This window comes from Mycteria americana, chromosome 8 (genome assembly GCF_035582795.1).
Source record: "Mycteria americana isolate JAX WOST 10 ecotype Jacksonville Zoo and Gardens chromosome 8, USCA_MyAme_1.0, whole genome shotgun sequence".
Lineage (NCBI taxonomy): Eukaryota > Metazoa > Chordata > Aves > Ciconiiformes > Ciconiidae > Mycteria > Mycteria americana.
In genome coordinates this window covers 10,738,983-10,759,640 of record NC_134372.1, presented here as the reverse complement: position 1 = coordinate 10,759,640, position 20,658 = coordinate 10,738,983, and the positions used below count along the sequence as shown (strand labels likewise).

At 46.2% G+C, this 20,658-nt stretch overlaps 1 protein-coding gene across 1 annotated transcript; it reads left to right on the top strand.

The window, feature by feature from the left end:
* Nucleotides 1-9,399: 9,399 nt before the first annotated feature.
* SPINK5 (serine peptidase inhibitor Kazal type 5) lies at nt 9,400-20,108 on the top strand. Its single transcript, XM_075509706.1, has 16 exons — nt 9,400-9,454; nt 10,276-10,295; nt 11,157-11,293; nt 11,478-11,538; nt 12,048-12,181; nt 12,628-12,682; nt 13,710-13,846; nt 14,265-14,325; nt 15,123-15,259; nt 15,733-15,793; nt 16,971-17,104; nt 17,178-17,238; nt 18,509-18,645; nt 19,026-19,086; nt 19,449-19,564; nt 20,063-20,108. Exons 1-16 carry the CDS (start codon nt 9,400-9,402, stop codon nt 20,106-20,108), a joined length of 1,413 nt encoding a protein of 470 aa, XP_075365821.1.
* Nucleotides 20,109-20,658: the final 550 nt, after the last annotated feature.

Here is a 20,658-nt window from a genome sequence, read left to right as displayed (position 1 = left end):
CTGCTGTGGTGCAAAACCTTGCTGCAGAGAGAGCCTGTCCCTGGGGCCTTGGGCTGTGTCCGGGCTCACCACCTTCCCCAGGGGGTCTGTGCCATAATGAAATTCCTTTGATCCCATGCTGCTTTACTGTGGATTAATGTAGGTTTGAGTCCTGGGTTTAGAGATCTTTTTTGGTAAGCTAGCTGGCCTGCAGTGCTATGTCATATGGCTGAATTAATTGTGGGTGTCTCCAGTATATTTCACTTTTAATGCTGCATATCTTGCAGTTCCTTTACTCGTTCAAAGGTTTTTCCACAAAGCACCTATGCAATAGTCACCAGTCGGCCCATGTTAGTCAATAGGTCAGGAAAAAAAGGGGATATCCAGTTTCTCCTTTTTTTTAATGTGTTAACAGATAACCTCCAGGTTTGCAATGGGCAAGTGCTGGTTTTCTTACAATGCTCTTTATTTTGTCATGCTTCTTTTTAAGGTGGCAGAAGGAGGAAAAAGGGCGGGGGGGGGAAGGCAGGACCTTTCCCACTTAGGTAGTAGGTGTAGAAAGCACCTAGCTTCAGGCTGAAATTAGTCTTGTTTTGCTAGGCTGGCAGCGACCCAACCTGCCTGCCCTGGTGCCAGGCTCTGCTGCAGTTGTTTCATGTGGCTGCTGAGCTGGCTGGAGGGACTGTCACACAGATACTAGTGCTCCACAAGCGTCACACAGCAGTGGTCATGCTTGGGGATGGACTTATTGTTTGCTCTTTCTTTCCAGAAATAATGGAGTTCAGACTGCCAGCAAACACCAAGGATCAGCTGTGACCAAAGGTACAGAGAGAGGGGCAGTGATTTACCCCATCTCAGCCAGCCTGTCCTCTGGAGGTTGCGTTTCACAAGGGTTGGAGTGTCCAACCTTGCCCGGGCTGGGGCAAAGAGCTCTGCGGTGTGCTGCTTCCTCTTGCCGCAGCCAGGGGATGGTGGGGCTGAGTCCGTGGGAGTGTGCAGACTTTCTAGTGTCTGTGGTGGTGGGCTCTACCCATTCCTTCTACCCCTGCTCTGGTTTTTCAGCCAGGCTCTCCCTGTGGAGCAGGGAGAATGCTGGCAGAGCAGCATGCTGCTGTCCCCCATCATGGGGACACAGGGGTGGCTCAGAGCCCTTACAGAGCATGGGAACATCACAGCTTTGAGGTTTCCTCGTAGTCCTTTCATGTCCCTTTGCCTTCTGGGACTATAGTAATCAACTGTCTCCCCGTCTCCCTAGGGCAAGTAAACGAAGTGTTGATGTTGAGCATCAGGGGAGCTGCGGAGTCCACAGGACTGCCAGAGCTGCCTTCATATCCCCTTCTGCAGTGGACAGGGCCCGTCCTTGCTCCGGTGGAGGGTGAAGGGCTGTGGGGACCCAGTGGTGTCTGCCCCATGTGTGCTGTTGGAGTCTCTGCTGCCTCGCTGTGTCTTAGCATGCTTCTACAATAAAGATAACTCAGCAGCTTCATGTCACTTTTCTTCACTAAGCCTCATGGGAGGGACGCACAGGTCCCCACTCTGGCTTTACACCGTGTGTCCCTTAGGCAATAAGCAAGTGCAGAGGCCCCTGGGGTGCACCAGCTGCTGTAAATACCGGGCGAAGATGTTGGACCTGAGGAGGAAGAACATGGTCTGGGGTTTTGTGGAAGAGGGACCAGGGATCAGGTTCTCTCTGACTGGTTGTGGGGTCTAGATCAATCACTTCACCACCCTTTCAGCCCTTTTCTCTTGCATGTAAAACTGACATTAAAAGATACTTACCTACCTCAGAGGGTTGTTTTGAGATTTAATTGGTTTGCATTTGGAAACCCCCAGAGGAAAATTTGGTTTTAAAGCATCCCATGTACTGGGCTGGCAGTTTAGCTGTTGCACTAATCATCCTCTTCCAGCCGCCTCATCTGAGGCACTGGTAAATCCAGACCACTTTGAGCAGCTGTGGGAAGTAGATACACCTTGACTGGTCATGTTAGATGGTGTGCTGAGCCCTGCTCTGCTTGAGTTGAGGCACAGGTCGTTAACAACTGTTAATGAGTGCTCACCAGGACCAAAAAGACCACTGGTGTCATCCGATTCAGTCCTCCCATTACCATAGGCAACTACATGTAACAGGCATGTGGACATTTTAAGTACCCACAAGGGCAGCTGTCTTGGTTTTTATAGGTGCACGAAAGGATGTGAACCCCAGGCTCTGATTCCTGGCTGGCAGGCTTCAGTAGGCTTTGTTCCACGAAGTGGGAAAAGGCTAGAGGTATGCCTGTGCCTTTTAAGAGAGGGAGTTCCCAAAAAAAGCTGGGTACAAGTGGGTTCCCAAAAAAGAGGGGATGTTTTCTGGGATCTAGAGGTGTGAATTTGGCCAGCAGCATTTCTTGCTCCAAGAGGGCAGAAGCACTGATGGCACCCTTGAGGCAGTGCTGGCCAAGCAGACAGGTCAGCCATTGTGGTGGCCCCTGGACCATCACCATGTACTTTTGGGTCACCCTTCTGCCTTGGCCTAAACTTCATTTCTCAAATGAGGCTCTGTGGGTACAAGGGCCCAGCCAGTGCCCATCTCAGGAGCCATCTCCTGCAGGGATGGGTCCTTCTTTTGGGGTCCTGGTGCTACAGGGAAGATGGTGAAATGAGAAGTTCCATGGTGTTGAATGGCTTAAGCTATTTAAGGAAAAGTATAGTTGTTTTGAGATGTAACTGTTTTACAGACAGTTCTCATTTGTTTATAGTCTGAGACTATTTTAAGATGAAGCCAGGTCTTTGAGCTGAAGGCTCCTATGGCTAGGTGGAGGCAACACATCGGAAAGTGGGGTGGGATTTGCAAAGCAGGAGACTGCGATGGTGGGTTAACAGAAATCTGCTGGCAGTTTGCACGCACTTCCTGTACTTTCTTTTATAGCTGCTACTTACAGTAAATACGTTCTTTATTTGTATAAACTTCATTACAGGACATTTCCAGAAGACCTTGAGTGAACATACACAGTGTTTGAGTCCATTTTAGCTGTGACCTGATCTGTAAACACTTTCTGTTGCAGATAAGGCTGGAGTGACTTTCTTTCAGATTTTGGCAGGATTTTACCTAATACCAATTAATTTCACTCCCACCAAAGACATTGATTTTTTTTTCAATTAAGTTATCAAATCCTTTTTTTCTACTGCAGCTAATGAGAATTGATTTTAAATTCTCAAAATGCTTACGCATGCATCACATTTTATTTCTGCTGATAATAATAAAATCTGATTTTATTATCAGCAGACTAACATAAGTAGTTGTTAATATTTTGTATGCTGATTTTTTAATGTAAGCAAACACTATGATTTAGAAATAAATTATTCCCACCTATTTCTACATGGAAAATCCCCTCACTAAGTACAGTCATGCAGGGCAAAAGTCACCAGTTTGGTCCTGGTTAGCTGCTTTGAAGGATGCAAAATTTGTCTGCCTTTGAGCTGTGATAAAACAAGTAAATTCTTGAACATTATTTATGCAGCCTGAGAATGATGAATGTCAGACAGTAAAAATGTTCTGTGATGATGTCTGCTCACTGATTCCAGCTAAAATCATGTGCAGGAAAATCTACATGATTTCATAAAAGCAGTGCACAATTTGTGGCTTAAAATAAATTCTTGCAAATGAAAATCAGTGCACTTGAAAGCTATTATGATTTGTAGTGATTTCAAGTATTTAGGTTTTGAAATAATCACCCATAAAACCTGCATTAACTGTGCTCCAAAAGCAATGAACTGATGAAGATGGTGCCCTAGTAGCACCTTCTGAATTTCTCCTGCTGCCAGCAGAAATTATCATCCACAAAAATTGCAGCTGGCAATAAGGGATCGTTAATCAGATTCCAAACCCGTCTGCCGAGAAGGCGCAGGACAGTGACTTGCTAAAACCGCCTGTGCTGTCCTTAACAGCCCTACCAGCGGCAGCAATGCTGACTCCTTTCGGCTCTCAGCAGCCTGCCTGGTCAGTCCTTTCTTGCTTTCAACCCCCTTTTGCAGATCACTCCAAGGGCTCGCTGATGATGTCTGTCCTGAGCAGCAGTGCGTGCAGCGGAGCTCCGGCGGGACTCTGAGTGAGTGACGCCATGCGTTATTTCTATGAGGTTCCTGGGGAGAAGGAGGCAAAGGCTCAAGAGGCATTGGGAATTTATTACCCTTTTTCTTACGTTTCTCTTGGTTACCCTTTGTGTTGTCCTCTAAGACGGTAATGAGGCCAAAACAGTCCTCTATGAACCTGGAAAGGTACTAGCACTCTGGGGAGTCTTCAGTTTGCTGTAAATTACCCTTTATTAAGGGTGTCTCTTGCCAAGATCCACAGATCTTGCGGATCTTGTGGTTCATAGCAGTTTCTGAGGTTTTGCAGAACTGGTGTTATGAGTCGGCAGCTTCAGTCTCCAGGCCTCTCAACACAGTTGGGTTTTGACCTAAACTACTCTCTGCAGGGGCCTTGAGTCTCTTGGGTTTCTTTTCATAAAAGGTGTCAAGTACTGATGCAATTCTTCAGGACGTGCAAATGCTGCTCTTGGTATATAGTGGGGACTGTTGACTCTGGCAGACGACTCAGCAGACCTTGAACTCACCGTGATGTTTCTCAATCCTCTGCAGTCTGTCCTTTTGGAGCCTGGTAGCTCTGCCCACCACCTCCCAGCTGTTCTCACAGCCACCATGGGAGATCCCATGCATGGCAGCACGGCGTGCTGCAGCCAGGAGACCTCTCGCAGTCTGCCACAGATAGTGCCAGAAATCCTGCAGTTTAGGGGTATTTGCTTTTTCAAGAACTGAGTCATGATGTAGAAAGCCTGATACTGTTTGTGCAGCGAAGCCCCTCTGGGTCTGCTGCAGAGCTCCCTTTTCTCGCTCTCCCTACGTCCCTGTGACACTCATTCCCACCAAGCAACTGCTGTGTATGGGTACCTGAGTGTTTCAGCATTATTCAATCGATTATTCGATAATTTGATTATTATTTCAATCACGAAATGATAAGAGTTTTCAATTCTTGGAGAAGTAAGGAGGGGGGTCAGCAGAACTGCTGTCTTGGACTTGAGGAGGGCAGACTTTGGCCTGTTTAGGAGACTGGTTGACAGTCCCTTGGGAAGCAGTCCTGAGGGGCAAAGGGGTCCAGGAAGGCTGGACATTCTTCAAGAAGGAAATCTTAAAGGCGCAGGAGCAGGCCGTCCCCATGTGCCGAAAGACGAGCTGGCAGGGAAGAAGACCAGTCTGGCTGAACAGAGAGCTTTGGCTGGAACTCAGGAAAAAAAAGAGAGTTTATGACCTTTGGAAGAAGGGGCAGGCAACTCAGGAGGACTACAAAGATATCGTGAGGTTATGCAGGGAGAAAATTAGAAGGGCCAAAGCCCATTAATCTGGGCTGCTGCTGTAAAAGACAATTAAAAATGTTTCTATAAATACATTAACAACAAAAGGAGGGCTAAGGAGAATCTCCATCCTTTATTGGATACGGGGGGAAACATAGTGACAAGGGATGAGGAAAAGGCTGAGGTACTTTAAAAGTAAGTCTTTTGAGTCTTTAGAAGTAAGACCAGTTGTTCTCAGGGTACCCAGCCCCCTGAGCTGGAAGACAGGGACGGGGAGCACAATGAAGCCCCCATCATCCAAGGGGAAATGGTTAGTGACCTGCTGCACCACTTAGACACACACAAGTCTATGGGGCTGCATGGGATCCACCCAAGAGTACTGAGGGAGCTGGTGGAAGTGCTCACCAAGCTGCTTTCAACCCTTTATCAGCAGTCCTGGCTAACCTGGGAGGTCTCAGCTGACTGGAGGTTAGCACATGTGACGCCCACCTACAAGAAGGGCCGGAAGGAGGATGAGGGGAACTACAGGCCCGTCAGCCTGACCTTGGTGTTGGGGAAGGTTATGGAGCAGATCATCCTGAGTGCTATCACATGGCACGTACAGGACAGCCAGGTGATCGGGCCCAGTCAGCATGGGCTTATGAAAGGCAGGTCCTGCTTGACTAACCTGATCTCCTTCTATGACAAGGTGACTGGCTTAGTGGATGAGGGAAAGGCTGTGGATGTTGTCTACCTAGACTTTAGTAAAGCCTTTGACACCATTTCCCACAGCATTCTCCTGGAGAAACTGGCTGCTCATGGCTTGGACGGGCGTACTCTTCGCTGGGTAAAAAACTGGCTGGATGGCTGGGCCCAAGGAGTTGTGGTGAATGGAGTTAAATCCAGTTGGCGGCCGGCCACAAGCGGTGTTCCCCAGGGCTCAGTACTGGGGCCAGTTCTGTTTAATATCTTTATCAAGGATCTGGACGAGGGGATCGAGTGCACCCTCAGTAAGTTTGCAGATGACACCAAGTTGTGTGGGAGTGTTGATCTGCTTGAGGGTAGGAAGGCTCTACAGAGGGACCTGGACAGGCTGGATCGATGGGCCAAGGTCAATTGTATGAGGTTCAACAAGGCCAAGTACAAGGTCCTGCACTTGGGCCACAGCAACCCCATGCAATGCTACAGGCTTGGGGAAGAGTGGCTGGAAAGCTGCCCGGTGGAAAAAGACCTGGGGGTGTTGGTTGACAGCCAGCTGAATATGAGCCAGCAGTGTGCCCAGGTGGCCAAGAAGGCCAACAGCATTCTGGCTTGTATCAGAAATAGTGTGGCCAGCAGGACCAGGGAAGCGATTGTCCCCCTGTACTTGGCACTGGTGAGGCCGCACCTCGAATACTGTGTTCAGTTTTGGGCCCCTCACTACAAGAGGGACATTGAGGTGCTGGAGCGTGTCCAGAGAAGGGCAACGAAGCTGGTGAAGGATCTGGAGCAGAAGTCTGATGAGGAGCGGCTGAGGGAGCTGGGGTTGTTTAGCCTGGAGAAAAGGAGGCTGAGGGGAGACCTTATCGCTCTCTACAACTACCTGAAAGGAGGTTGTAGAGAGGTGGGGGTCGGTCTCTTCTCCCAAGTAACAAGCCATAGGACAAGAGGAAATGGCCTCAAGTTGTGCCAGGGCAGGTTTAGATTGGATATTAGGAAAAATTTCTTCACCGAAAGGGTTGTCAAGTATTGGAACAGGCTGCCCAGGGAAGTGGTGGAGTCACCATCCCTGGAGGTATTTAAAAGACGTGTAGATGTGGTGCTTAGGGACATGGTATAGTGGTGGACTTGGCAGTGCTAGGTTAACGGTTGGACTTGATGATCTTAAAGGTCTTTTCCAACCTAAGCAATTCTATGATTTGCCTTGATTATCACAACTTCTGCTTCTTGGCCTATCTGCTTTTATTCTGGGGACTGGTGAATGGGCTTCTCTCTTTCCTCTCTTTAGAGCTCCTGTGTGGCATCTGTTAGCACATCCGTCCTTTCCTGGGAGGGCTTCCCTATTACAGGGAGCTCTCGTCCAGGCCATTTCTTTGGGATCTCCCAGCTCCAGTCTGCTGCAGGAGCCTTCCTGCCGCCCACCCCTCCCACCAGGACTACAACACAAGAGCTTTCAATGCTTTCCCCTGCATGAAGGTATGAGCAACTCCACTCAAGGTGCTCACAGAAAATAGTAAGATGTAAATGCATCTACTTGCAATTTACAAATTCAGATGAGAATTCACAATTCACCTTGACATTGAAAGTCCCAAAATAAACAGTTTAGTGTTAGGTGTAGTAACAACTGCATGCGTGGTTTGTTACAATATAGACGATTTCTACTTAGTTTCTGAAAAACAGGTGAGTTTGCTTTATTGCCTTCTGGCCTCAAAGGGGTCACTTCCTTTCTTGGCCTGTGTCAGTGAAATTCTGCAGAAATGGTGACAGATGATTCACCGCTGTGACTAGAGGTAACCTGGAGAGGCAGCAGAAGGAAGGAGCAGAGTGCCCATCTCCAGGGCTGCTCGGCCATGTGGGCTTTGCAAAGCCACCCTCTCCCGACATGCCCGGCAAAGGGAAAGTAAACAGGTAGACCACACAGCGTGACTGCGAGTGGGGATTGCACAAACACAAGGACGTAAACACATGGGGACAATCAAAGGTCTCCATCTCCTGCACCTCCCTGTCCAGCCTGGGTGGGGTGTGCTGCACCAGAAGGTGCAGCAAGTCCTGAAAGGCTCTGTCCTGCCACACAAATGGCAGATGGAAAAAGCTCTGCTGAATGGCTCTCTGTGAAGCAGGCAGCTCGCTTGTAGAGTCGCAGCATAGATCTTCCTTGTGCACAAGGCAGGAGCCTGAAGCTGAGCCACTATGTGCCTCGGCCGAGCCGGGGGACAGCAGGCACATGCTGTTGCTGCGGTGATGTTTTCTAGATCCCAGTTCCTTCTCTAGATCCTTGACAGGTGTTTGCTGTTCTGTCCCTTTAATCTGTCTCCTGTTGCAAACTATTCCCCAAATTTAATAACTTAGTTGGAAGAGAATTGCTTTGATCTTGACAGAACATGCTGAGTCAATCTATTTTAACTGCAGATTTGCTTTGAAAATAATATCTCCTTTCCGATAAGGTTCAGGTGTCATCTCTGTGGACATTGGCAGGAATTCACTTGACCATGACAGCTTTTACAGAGTCTGGCAATTAAGTTGTCAAGATACATTTTCCTCTGCCAGGAAGCATTAATTGATGATAGTCTTGGCTGGAATAAGCCCTGAGAGATGGATATTGTAATCAGGATGAACAGAGGTCCTTGTAGCTGAGGCCTGCATTGGTCCAAAGGTCTGGAGTCCTTGACACTTGGTGGAACTGACATAAGGGACAGGGCAGGAGACATCGGGGCTGAATATCAGGGGGAAGGAAGGAAAACAAGATATACGAGTAGAGATCTCTCTAATGTCACAAGAGATTTTAGGACCAAACTTAATATTTTTGCTCCTTGCTGTAGTATAGAAAAAGTTGGCACATGGAGCAGAGCACTGCTGAGTTTTTTAAACCAGGAGAAGAGAGGATTTCTCCCGCAGAGCACAGGGTGACCTTCTGGGCTGAAATTGCCTGGGCTCAAACTGGGATGAAATGCAGCAGCGAAGAGTACAAAATCATGCTCTGAGATTAAATAACGAGGGTTTTGGCTATCCGCTGGCAGCTCAGTTGAAAACTATAGAGGAGGAGAAAGATCTAATTGCATTTAGCCAGTTGCAGGGTAGATATGAGCCTGCAACGTGCCACAGCCCTGTGAGGGACAGCCCAGGGCTGGGGCAGATCCATCCAGGAGGAGAGGGGTCCTGGCACGCTCCACGCTCCCCTCAAGCCATGCAAAAGGCCCCTTCCTGGTATACATGCCTGTGTCAATCATTAGCTAGAAACCTAGAGCTGGGTAAATATATTTTTGGCTTTGAATGTTGATGACAGACTTGGAGCATTACCTAATAAGGTGGGACCACTTGATATCATGGTGTGCTATATATTCCTGCTTCTACCTGCAATCTTCCTCCCCTGCATAGAGAGCTAGCAGTCTGTTCTGAAGTGCTATCTCTGTCTGCCATGAAGATAACAGAGGTTTTCGTGAAGGCAGCTCTAGCCCTTTGCTGCTGCTTAGGTGAGTATTTCCTGGGATATTGCAGAGATCGATCTAGATGAACCAGAGCTGAGTTTTCATTTCAGTAAAAGTATTTGGGTCTTGTAACGTGGAGGAGAGCCTTATTCCATGAAGAAATACTTTTTCCTGAGAGAGTGTAGCAAAAAATTAGACTTCAAGACTGAGGTTTCAGCAAACCTCATACAGGCAACTGTTTTCATCTTCTTGGTTTGTAGGAGGATTGCTTCCTTCAATTGCTGAAGGAGCAGTCCTAGTGCAGGGTAGGAGCTTGCACATGGGAGTACTGTGTATAAGGGCAAAGTAAAACTGTTAGAAATGGCATCATTATCCATGTAAGCAATATAAATGCAAACTTTAACCTCTAGGATTGCTCTGTAAGTTTACTGTGCTGTTCCTGGTCACTGGCAAGGATGTGTTTGGAGTTGGACAGTGCTAGTGGTCGACAGTCATCTTAAACACACACGTCCAAACTTTTGAAAGTCAAATATAAAGTCTCTTAGAAGAGGTTTAAATCCAAGAGTATCAAATTGAAAGTACCTGTATCGCTTCCCTGTAACATCTTAGGGATGTATTAATATATGTGCTCTCCCCTGTTTTATCTCCCCTCAAAAGTGCAATGAAACTTTATTTAGTAACTTTTAACACATCCTAGGACCACTTACTGGCATAATGTAAAACTCCATATTTTCCTAAACCCAAGAAGCTAGTCAACAACAGTCACTGAATTTAACAGTTCCATGAAAAGATTTACATATATCTTCTCTGCGTATCAATAATTTGATTTTTTTTTTTTTTCTTTTCTGTCTCCATTTTTTTTTCAGGTATTGCCTTTGGAGTTGAGGTGAGCTACAGATCTATTTATTCTGTTCTATTTTCTCTTCCAGGTTTCTGGTAAAGTAGAAACAGTATGTAATTACCTGATGAGCAAGTGGATTAAATCTAATGAGAGCTTGGCTGTTCAAATAATATTTGCTAGTGCATGATTGAATGATATTGCAAATTTCATGAGAAAGTAAAAGAACCCCCCATTTTTTACAATATTTTCAGTTCAGGAAATAAAATTAAGAAAGCGAGAAATAATTACACAATCCTATTATATTAACTCTTAGACATATTTTAGTTACTCCAAGCCAAAGGCAGTAGGTTACCTCCTCATGAGGAATACTGACTTAAGATGATATGCTTGAAAGCATCAAAGACTGTGATTCTGGTGATTTTTTTCTATACAGTAAGACCCGCAGAACTGTGTTCCTTGCATAGGTTTTCGATACCTATATCCCAGAGAGGAAAACAGCAGGGTCTGTGCAATGGATTTGTCTGCAGGTTCTTCCCATGCAGTTACGAGACTCCTGTAACTCACCAGAGGCTGCAGCATGGTTTGAAATGATTAGATTTTGAGCTGAGGGGCTCTGGTGTACAGCCGGGCTCCCAATTACCAGCTGCCTTCATTAGGCACCCTTTCACCCACAGCAGTCTTTCCTCCGTGCCATGCCTCCCCCCGACCCTGGCAGGAAAGCATAATCAGAAACTTCTGTAGAGAAGATTCACTCCTCCTGACTGCCTGAGCAGATTCAAAATAATACCTCTAATTTACCTCCCGGCAGGAGCTGCAGGTGCCGTGGCTGCAGTGGTGGGAGGCTGCATGGGGGTTTCTTTCCATGAGGGAGCCAATGTTGGGGCTGATCCTGTGCTGCTTTCGCAGGTTGATTGCAGCCAGTATTCCAGCGGCATCGGCAAGGATGGGACAGTCTGGTTAGCTTGCCCGAGGAACCTGAAGCCAGTCTGCGGCACCGACGGCACCACATACAGCAACGAGTGTGGGATCTGCCTCTACAACAAGTAAGTATTGCTGGAAACCTAGCAGAAGCCGCAGGGCAAGGGGCTCAGGGTAAGGGTGACAGCTTCATCCCCCAAAGATGGACCGGGCAGAGGAGCATGTGAGTTAGCAGCTGGGTGCCAACACTGCCAGCCTTGAGGCAATGCTGCTCTCTGCGATCCCTGACAGAGGTCTGCTTTCTTCTAGGGAACACAGGGCCAGTGTGGAGAAGGCACATGATGGAGAATGTGAGCCAAAATCTATTACGGTAAGACAAAGTCCATGGAAGACTTCAGCTGGCTGTAAAAGGGGACAGTTCAAACACCCCACAAGAGGAAAATGGAACGTGAACAGCTGGTCTGCGCAGCCCAAAGGGAATTAAAATCTGATGATAACCAAAGTTGAGAGGATTTTTATGGGCTATCTGGTACCATGCATCTGTGCATTTTCTAATTCAGACTTCTAGCCTCTGTAATTTGGAATAAAATGAAAATGTTGTGTTGGCTGAAGGTTGGATCTCACCACCTGGATAGCTCCAGCAGGGTCTTATGAAGGACCTCGCCAAATCCAAATCACAGTCCTTGTTGCTGTGCATTTTTTTTTCAGCAGGAATTTCCACAGAACTGACTCTGGCTTCCACTTTTGATAGTGGAATTAGTTTGATGCTGGATTTGTCCACAAAGGTTGAGGGAGGGTAAGCAGACTATGTAGGGGTGTTATATCTTTCTATTGAAAATGTGGGGGTTTTTTTTTTCTCTCTCTCTGCTATTTTTACAGATTGATTGCAGTAGGTACCGAAGAACTGTAATAGATGATCATGTCATGGTAGCATGCCCAAGGATACTGAAACCAATCTGTGGCTCAGATGGCTTCACTTATGACAACGAATGTGGGCTCTGTGCCTATAATGCGTAAGTCTTGTGCATAGAATATCCTTCTGGATAATTAGCAATAATTAAGGCTCTCAGAAACACTTCTGTAAAACACTAGTCTTTCTTAAGGCAGGTGTCTCTGTAGGTCTCTTTGGAGCTGGCTGCTTGTAACTCAGCCAACCTGAGTTTTCTTCCCCATTTTCTGTCTGTGCTCATGAGGGAAATCACAAAAGAACCAGAGGACAACCCAGAGCAGAGCCACAAAGAGATCAAAGTGTTATTTGTAACACCTAATTACTCCTAACACGTAATTACCATGTAATATGGAAATACCATGTGTTTGCTGCTACCATCTGCGGGGCGCATTCAGACAAGTCAAGCGGTTGTAGTGTCCCCCAAGGCGGGTGGGACCTTGCTTTCTTGTCCCAGTGCCTACAGAAAAGTTATTCCCAAGGCTTCCTAACCAAAGTATTTCTTTCTTTCAGAGAACATCACACCAACGTTAGCAAAATATATGATGGAGAATGCAAGCAGGAGATTGTAAGTGCAATAGAAGTCAAAAATCCACCTCTTAGGGCTATTAATAGAATCCTGAGAACCCCACAGATTTCCCTAGGAAACTGCAAGAGGACCATATGACAAGGCTTACAAGGTCCCAGTCCATGCTTTGCTTTTCTGCACAGTGAGGGTGGATTTTGCATCCTCCCTGCTCCAAAGAAAGGGTCACCCCATGCATACCACACCAAACCGACGAAGGAGAAAGGACATGGATATGAAATGAGAAGCTGCAGCGAGCCAGTGCTGCAGAACTCACTTCCCTATGTACTAAGCTGGCTTTTGCGCCCAGGGGAGGGGAAGGCCCAAGATTTCTCTTGCCAATATGCTGTGCAGGTTGGCAGTTTTCTCTCTGGAGATCACAAGTATTTCCACCCTTGGCAACAGGGATCCAAAACTCCCATGCTGGTTGCTTTCACAGACATAGTGAGACTCATAAGAGCACTAAGCATACATATTTATAGAGTATAGTTTGTTATATATTTGTATGAGGCCAACAGTCTGGTGCCTTAGGAAGAGAAGCTTCTGTATTTCAGCACCAAAATTCTGGGATGTAGAAAGTCCATTTTCCAACTGATAGATAATAATTTTTTCTCTATCCTTTCAAACCCTGTGCTTAACTTCGGGGAATCTGAAGTAATAAGTAGTCACAGAGCTGGAGAAGTGGGGAGAAAACCAACACAAACCAAAACAGTATTAGTCAGATTTCCAGCTGGTGAAAAATGTTTCCCACTACATTGAAGACTGTTTTTTGATGAGAAAGGGCCCAAAATTTTGTACATGTTCTTCTGCCTGAAGGATCCCTTCTCCAAGATAGTCCTTTTTCTTGACTCTAGATAACTAGGATAATATTCCGAAAGCTTGTTTCTAACTGAAGATTTAGCTTCAGTGTATCAGGGCTTTGTCCTGTTGCAGAAACAATGGAGGCTGGGATACAGAATGAAAAGGTTTTGAATCAACTTTTCTTGCATAGCAAGGGCTCCACCAGAGCTAATTCTCCTTATTTTGTCAGATTGACTGCAGTAAGTACCCAACAGCAACCACTAAAGATGGCGAAGTATTAGTATCCTGTCCAAGGATCCTGAGTCCAGTTTGCGGCACAGATGGCGTTACATATGATAATGAATGTGGGATCTGTGCCCACAATGGGTAAGTGCCATACGTAGAGCACTCCTTCTAAGTAGCCCGCAATGCTTTGCAGTCCTGAGAACCATCCTTCTGCATTTCTCCTTATGCCTGTTTCTTTAAGAAACTGGATTGGTTTTGGATTTACCTTGAGTTTCCTTGTGATACCTTCTTTGTGCTCATGAGGGGAAACCTTGAAGAGTCAGATGGCAGCTCCTTGGATTAGTCTGTGGGCTGGGCAGTGACTGAGCAGAGGAAAGAATAACTCAGAATATTGCTTTAAATTGCATGTTATGAGATGTGATGAGCTTGTTAATGAGTAATGTAGCTATTCTGATACACTCTTATAGAGTCTGAAGTCATGGTTTGCTTCATTTTGCATGTGGCTGTGTCCAAGAGGTTAAGCATTTAGTTCCTCAACTTTACTGTTTCCCTCTTCCAGAGAATTCAGGACCCATGTTGGCAAAAAGCATAATGGAAGATGCAGACAGGAGACTTCCGAGGTAAGTATTCAATATAAGGCATATTTCTCCTCTTAACTGTATCAACTGAAAGGTTCCCTGAAGCTATATCTACTCTGAAAGTGAGCTGGCCTGAAGCCTAGCTTTCTCCACGTGTCTATTAAGTCTTGTCAGTCCCTTTTGTTGAGGACGCCTACAAATCCCATCTGTCCTGAGGCAGGTGTCCTCTGGGCCCTCCTTGCCTACACAGCCCTGGCAGATGGGCTCATGGGAGCTAGGTACGGAGTTTTATTACGAGTTCCTACCTACACCGACCTTTGGGGTGGGGATATATTCTGGTATATGGAGCAAACCTGAAGTTTTGATCTGAGTGTATCGCCCAAGAAGTGCCAGGACTGGTGTCTCGGACATGCCAACACGTAAATGTGGAAGTTGGTCAGTTTGGGCTTAGATCTTCCTTTGAGGATGCTCTTCAAATGCATTGTCAGCAAAGTCTAAATTCCTTCACTATTTTGGTATTTTGTTTATATCTCTACTGCAGAACGAAAAGGGGACTATGTTTTTCTCTTTTTTTGCTTTTCTGGCATATCTTGCATTTGGGATTGACTGAGCTACTTACGCTAGTGATTTGGCACCTCACAAACTATGCAGTGCTGTGCAGTTCCCTCTGTGCATGAGAGGATTCATGCAGAACTGACTCAGCCTGGTTTTGAGAGAACTGAGACATAGCACTAGTGTTGTCTCAGCATCCCAGCATAAAACACATGGCAGGAGGTTATGCTGGGGTTTTTCTCAGAGAACAAGGACTTCCCCAGATTTGACACTCCTGCTTTTTGTAGATTGATTGCAGTCAATACCCATCAAGAATGTTTAAGGGTGGTAAAGCCCAGATACGCTGTCCAAGGATCCTGCTCCCAGTCTGTGGCACAGATGGATTTACTTACGACAACGAATGTGGCATCTGTGCCCATAACCTGTAAGTACTGTACATAGGACTCTCTTTTGGAGTGACGAGCCATAGTTAGTGCTCCAGAAAGCTTTTCTTTTGATACGAACATATCTATATGTCTCTTTCTGTTTCTCTGTCAACCTCCTGAAGCCCCTGTCACCTTGATTTTGTTCCCTGATGCTCTGTTTGTGCTCCTTGGGGGAGCCGTGGGAGAGCCAACTCTCAGTCTGAGCACACTATGAGGGCTGTGGTATTTGGGCAGAGGAAAGAGTGGATCGCGCTGCTGCATAGCACACAGTGAGGAGACCTGATAGGTCTGTTACTGCTTAGGGTTACGCTTGCTAATGACTGGGAGAAGCTGGTTCTAATGAACCAGCTAATGGCAATCAGATGCCTCTTTTATCATATATATTGGCTATGAGTTTGGTTTGCTTTCTGTGGCACCTGGGTGTCACAGGGCTTAGCTGGTGAGCACGCTAACACCAACCTCTCCCTTTCAGAGAACATGGGACTCACGTTAAGAAAAGCCATGCGGGAAGATGCAAGGAGGAAAGTATTCCTGTAAGTGTAACTAGCTATAAAATAAGCGCCATCTCCTACTCTCTCCAGTCTCCAGGAAGACCCTGGCTGGGCTCAGTGCACCCGCCGTGCTCCCGGATGCATGGAGGGGTGATGCGTGGGGCTCGTGCTGGTGCTGTGGTTCTCACAGCGGCTGCTGCCAATGTGCTGTACATGAGAGCAAGAGAGAACAGGAACAGGCCGGGACTTCAGAAACAAAATGTCCCAGTACTGCAGATCTCTGAACAGAAGTCATCAGGGGCAGCCCAAGAACCATGCTGCCCATTTTAGCACAGTAGGAGAGGAAGACAGAAGGCTGTGTTAGATGTCCGTGTACTCATTCAGTGCTAGGACTTCCATTGCGCTAGACAGGCAGGTTAAAAAATCCTCGTGCTCTGGTCAGCCAGGGAAAATCTGCTTTCAGGTATGCATACAGAAATAGCTTTATTATCCTGCACAGTAACAATATGTGCTGATAATATCTCAATGCATTTATTCTGCTTATGCAGAGCAGCTCTAAAGCACTAAAAATAATTTCATGCATCCTGAGGGACTGCAATATAATTTCTGTAGTAAAGACACATTGTTAAAATGCCATCTTTGCTTTAATTTGCTCTTTGCCCATGTGGGAAATATGAGTAATAAGAGACGCTGCATTGGGAAAACTATGCAAAATGACAGTGAAGTGTCAGTGATGCTTAGCTAGTGTAGACTGACTTCCAGTAGGTGTTTGCCTGTTTATCCTCAAATATTTAAACTGTTAGATTTTATATATTGTAAGTATTTTTGCAACAGGAGCTGGTGAAACAGTTCTTGCTGCTGTTTTGAAAAAGCAGAAACAAAATCTTGGATTTAGTTAACTATGTCAAGCTGGACTTAATGTCAAACACTTTAAATCAGATTCCTTGGGTTAAATGCTTGTTTTAAAACTTGTGTATGTACTATTCTAGGGAAATAATCTTTTCAGCCAGCTGTTCCTTTCTTCCCTCTGTTAGCAGACAATACCAAACCCAACTACAATTACTTAATTCGTTTCTAATGGAAGACTAAACTTACAAAAACTCTGATTTTCCTCTGGCAGAAGCCTTTAAAATCTGGAGGATCAGAGTGGACGGACTGCAGATGAGGCACTCTTCCCTCTCCCAGAAGCTGACCCAGCATTGTTATTTTATGTCCCCAGGTTGACTGCAGCACATACCTGAGCAATACCAAAACTGGCGAAGCCATCACAGCCTGCCCCTTCATCCTGCGTGAGATCTGTGGGACAGATGGTGTCACCTACAGCAATGACTGTGCGCTGTGTGCCCATAACATGTAAGCCCTGGAGGTCACCCCCTGAGAGCTCGAGTTACTTGTTGAGCATTTTTAACTCTGCTTTCTCTTCCAGTGAATTCGGAACCAATGTTGCCAAGAAGCATGATGGAAGGTGCATAGATGAAGTTCCCCAAGTAAGTGAAACCTAAAGAAAAATAAGAGCTTGAGCTGGTGCTGATTGCATACCTGGAATAAACGCTGGTTGGTTTTGGTGGTGTAGCCTCCACCGGGGGTCACAGCTTGTGCTATCCTTCCTTTTGTGGGTGAATATCACCCTCCCAGCAGCAGGAACATTGTGCACTTCCTGCACGCAGTCAGGAAAAGAAAGAGGAGAGGACAGGTGAGGAATGAGTTATCAGACAGGTAGCATAAATGATTTAAGGCTTTACAAGAAGAAATCCCTTTCCCACAGCAGTCTATCATAGCTGCCGCAGGAACTTAGCAGTCTGTTTTGGCAATATGGGAAGGGGACGCAGAGGAGCCAGGGTATCCAGTGCCTTCTAGATGCTTGCATTTTATGAAAGTATGTTCTGCAAAGATTAGAAAATTGCCTGTGTTTTGAATGCTGATACCTAATGTACTAGGAGATTCAAATCCCTCTCTGTTTTTTTTTGTAAATGCAATGTAATCTAGTGTACACCAACAATGAATCTTGTAAAAATACCACATTAACTATATTTGGCCAGCTCTAAACTATTTACACTCACTGGGGAATAGAAGAATAAAGCCATCTCATTAGCATGTGTTTGAAAGAGTCAACATCCCGAGTCAGATTTTTCATTTCTATACAAACAAACTATGAAATGTCATTCCTTTGTTTCCTGAGTACGCTCTGTGCTCAGACTGGGTGAGATACATAAATCAGGGAGGAAGAGCTCACACTGGAGAAACTGGGAGTGCTAAAACGCAAGGCCAGTTCTTCAACCGGTGTAAAACAGCTTCAATTGCTGTCAGTCCTGCTGGCAGATTTCAACACTCAGAGCCATCCTGTTGCAACAAAAGGCCTGTCAGCACATCTCCCCTCCATTCTTGTGGGCTGTGAAAAACTCCTTGGTCGCAGTCAGCTCTCTCGTAGGAAGTGCGTAAATCATGCCATTTTGATTTGCAGATTATTTTTGAGCTGCATTTTGTAATATCGCGGTAGGTTCAGCAACGTATAGGGGCATCATGATAAATACAAAGCTGAATGAGTGATGTCTACCTTCAAGCCTTGATTCAGTCTTCTCCAGCATAAGGCTGTGAAAGGAAATTGCTAGTTTTCCATGAACAATGAGTTAATATATAACCATAATTCATCCTATGGCAGATCCTAAAAGGCAGAGGCATAAGCAGGGGGGGTTGTGTCTGGGCACCCTTGCACAGAGCAGAGCCTGTGCCGGAGCTTTTGCCATCTTTGTTCCCCAGCTCGACTGCAGCCAGTACCCAGTTTCCACGCTGGAGGACGGCAGACAGCTGATAGCCTGTGTGATGATCTACGACCCCATCTGTGGTACCGATGGTGTCACTTATGCCAGCGAGTGCACACTGTGTGCCCACAACCTGTGAGTACTTGTCCTTCTCCCTGGGGAATTCGCAGTGGTGGTGCTTGGATCTGTCTTTGGGTGCCAAGTAATGTGCAAGGGCTCTCTCTGAAACCCTGTGCTGGATGGGTCCTGTCTGTCTACCCCCATTTTCCTGGTTGGTGTTTGACATGGGTGTTCAACCCCAGAGCCCCACAAAGGGGGATGCATCAGCTGGTGAGAGCGTTATTCCAAAAGACATGTGCCTGGTCCATAAGGGCATGTTCTTGCTAGTGCTGTGCAGGCAATGCTAAGCTAATTCATCTGAAAATCTCCTGTGCACCACGTGGGAGCGAGGTCATGTTGTTGCACTGTGGTTGTAATAGGGAAGGTTGCGCCTAATGACTGTCTTCTTCCTCCAGGGAGCATAGGAGCAATGTTGGCAAAAGCAAGAATGGACGTTGTGAAGAGGATATTACAAAAGTGAGTGGGAAAGGACGGGAACAAAGAGTGAGGTCCAGTGGTTGTTACACTCATGGGGGACTGTCCTCTGCTCTGGGTTACAAACTGGGGGAGTGGTGGTGTGCAGACCTGAGGAGATCCCTTGGGAATTTCACACTGGTCATAAAACAGCCAACGTCCATCCCATTGCTCTGTAACTGTGCAGGAAAAGATGTGGCAGTGAGCAAAAATAGTATGAGATCACATCTGCCACCAGGAAGAAACTTTGAGTTGGTTATGATGTTACAGACAGTTTAGTTTCTCAGTGGGCTGTCATTCCTTATGCTGGGGGGACCACGGTTTGCTCTCAGGCAGAGAGACTCATGTCTATCTTCTGTGTGCAGGAGCATTGCAAGGGCTTCCAAGAAGTCTCTCCTATCTGCACCATGGAATATATGGCCCACTGCGGCTCTGATGGCAAAACATACAGCAACAGATGTGTTTTCTGCAATGCCTACCTGTACATACAAGAGCAAACCCCTTACTTTCATGATCAATTTCTGTACCTACTACGAATGCAGGGCTGTTTTCATAATGCGTTTTTGACTAACTGCTTATGGACATATACTGGACATTTCTGGTGCACCATGACTTGTGCAAGGAGATGGGTATTTTGCACTTTAAGGGAAAATGCAAAGGGCCCATTTCTATGATCTGAATGTGGCCTCCTGTTTCTAATTTAAAGATATTTTGCTCATTTTCACCAGCACATAATCTGTCCCACAAGCTCATCAGGGCATATAGAAAGTACTTCACCAAACCAACTGGATTGTATCAAATGTGTGAAACCTTTAATCTTTCCTTTAATGATAATAATGAAAGGGAGTATTTGGGCTTTTGAGGCTGTCCTTTATCTCCAGTCAACACTAAGCCAACACTTGGGCTGGTGAAGGGAGGAACAGGGCTTCAGCACTGAATATACTCTGTGTCTCATCCTTCTCTCTCCTTTTCTCACCAGGGAAAGCAATAGGACTCTCAAACTCAAGAGTATGACTGAATGTTAAGTCTGTGCTGCAGTCCAGCCCAGGAAGACAACCTCCCTTGCACGTGACTTCCCATGGGCTGATCCTTCAGGCAACTTTCCTTCAGTTCCTTTAGATCCAAGGCAACTTTCCTTCAGTTTGTCTCATTTCCTTAGCTCCTGAAACACTTGTTCAATAAACTCACTTGGCAAAGTTTCTCTGTCTTAATGCCATGTCTCATCCCTTTTGCCCCTTCTCCTCCCTGACACAGTACTTCTAGTGGTGCGTATGTATTTTTCTATTGATATTCTGCTCTACCAATGTAGGTAAATATTTTCCTGCCATGTGTCAGTACCATCCCTGTTCTGATGAGGGCCTGGCCTCCCCTTGGAGGTCCCAAGCACATCCTTACTCCTCAGAGTCTCCTTGTCAGTATTAGTCTCATCTAACCATTAATATCTCTGCATGACCTGATCACAGACTCCATCTTTATAGTCAGCACAAGGAGACATTCACTTCAAGGGCATGGTCCACCTCCTCCATAAGGCAATGTCTAGGATGTGGGTGGTGGTATGCTCTGAAGAAGAGCACT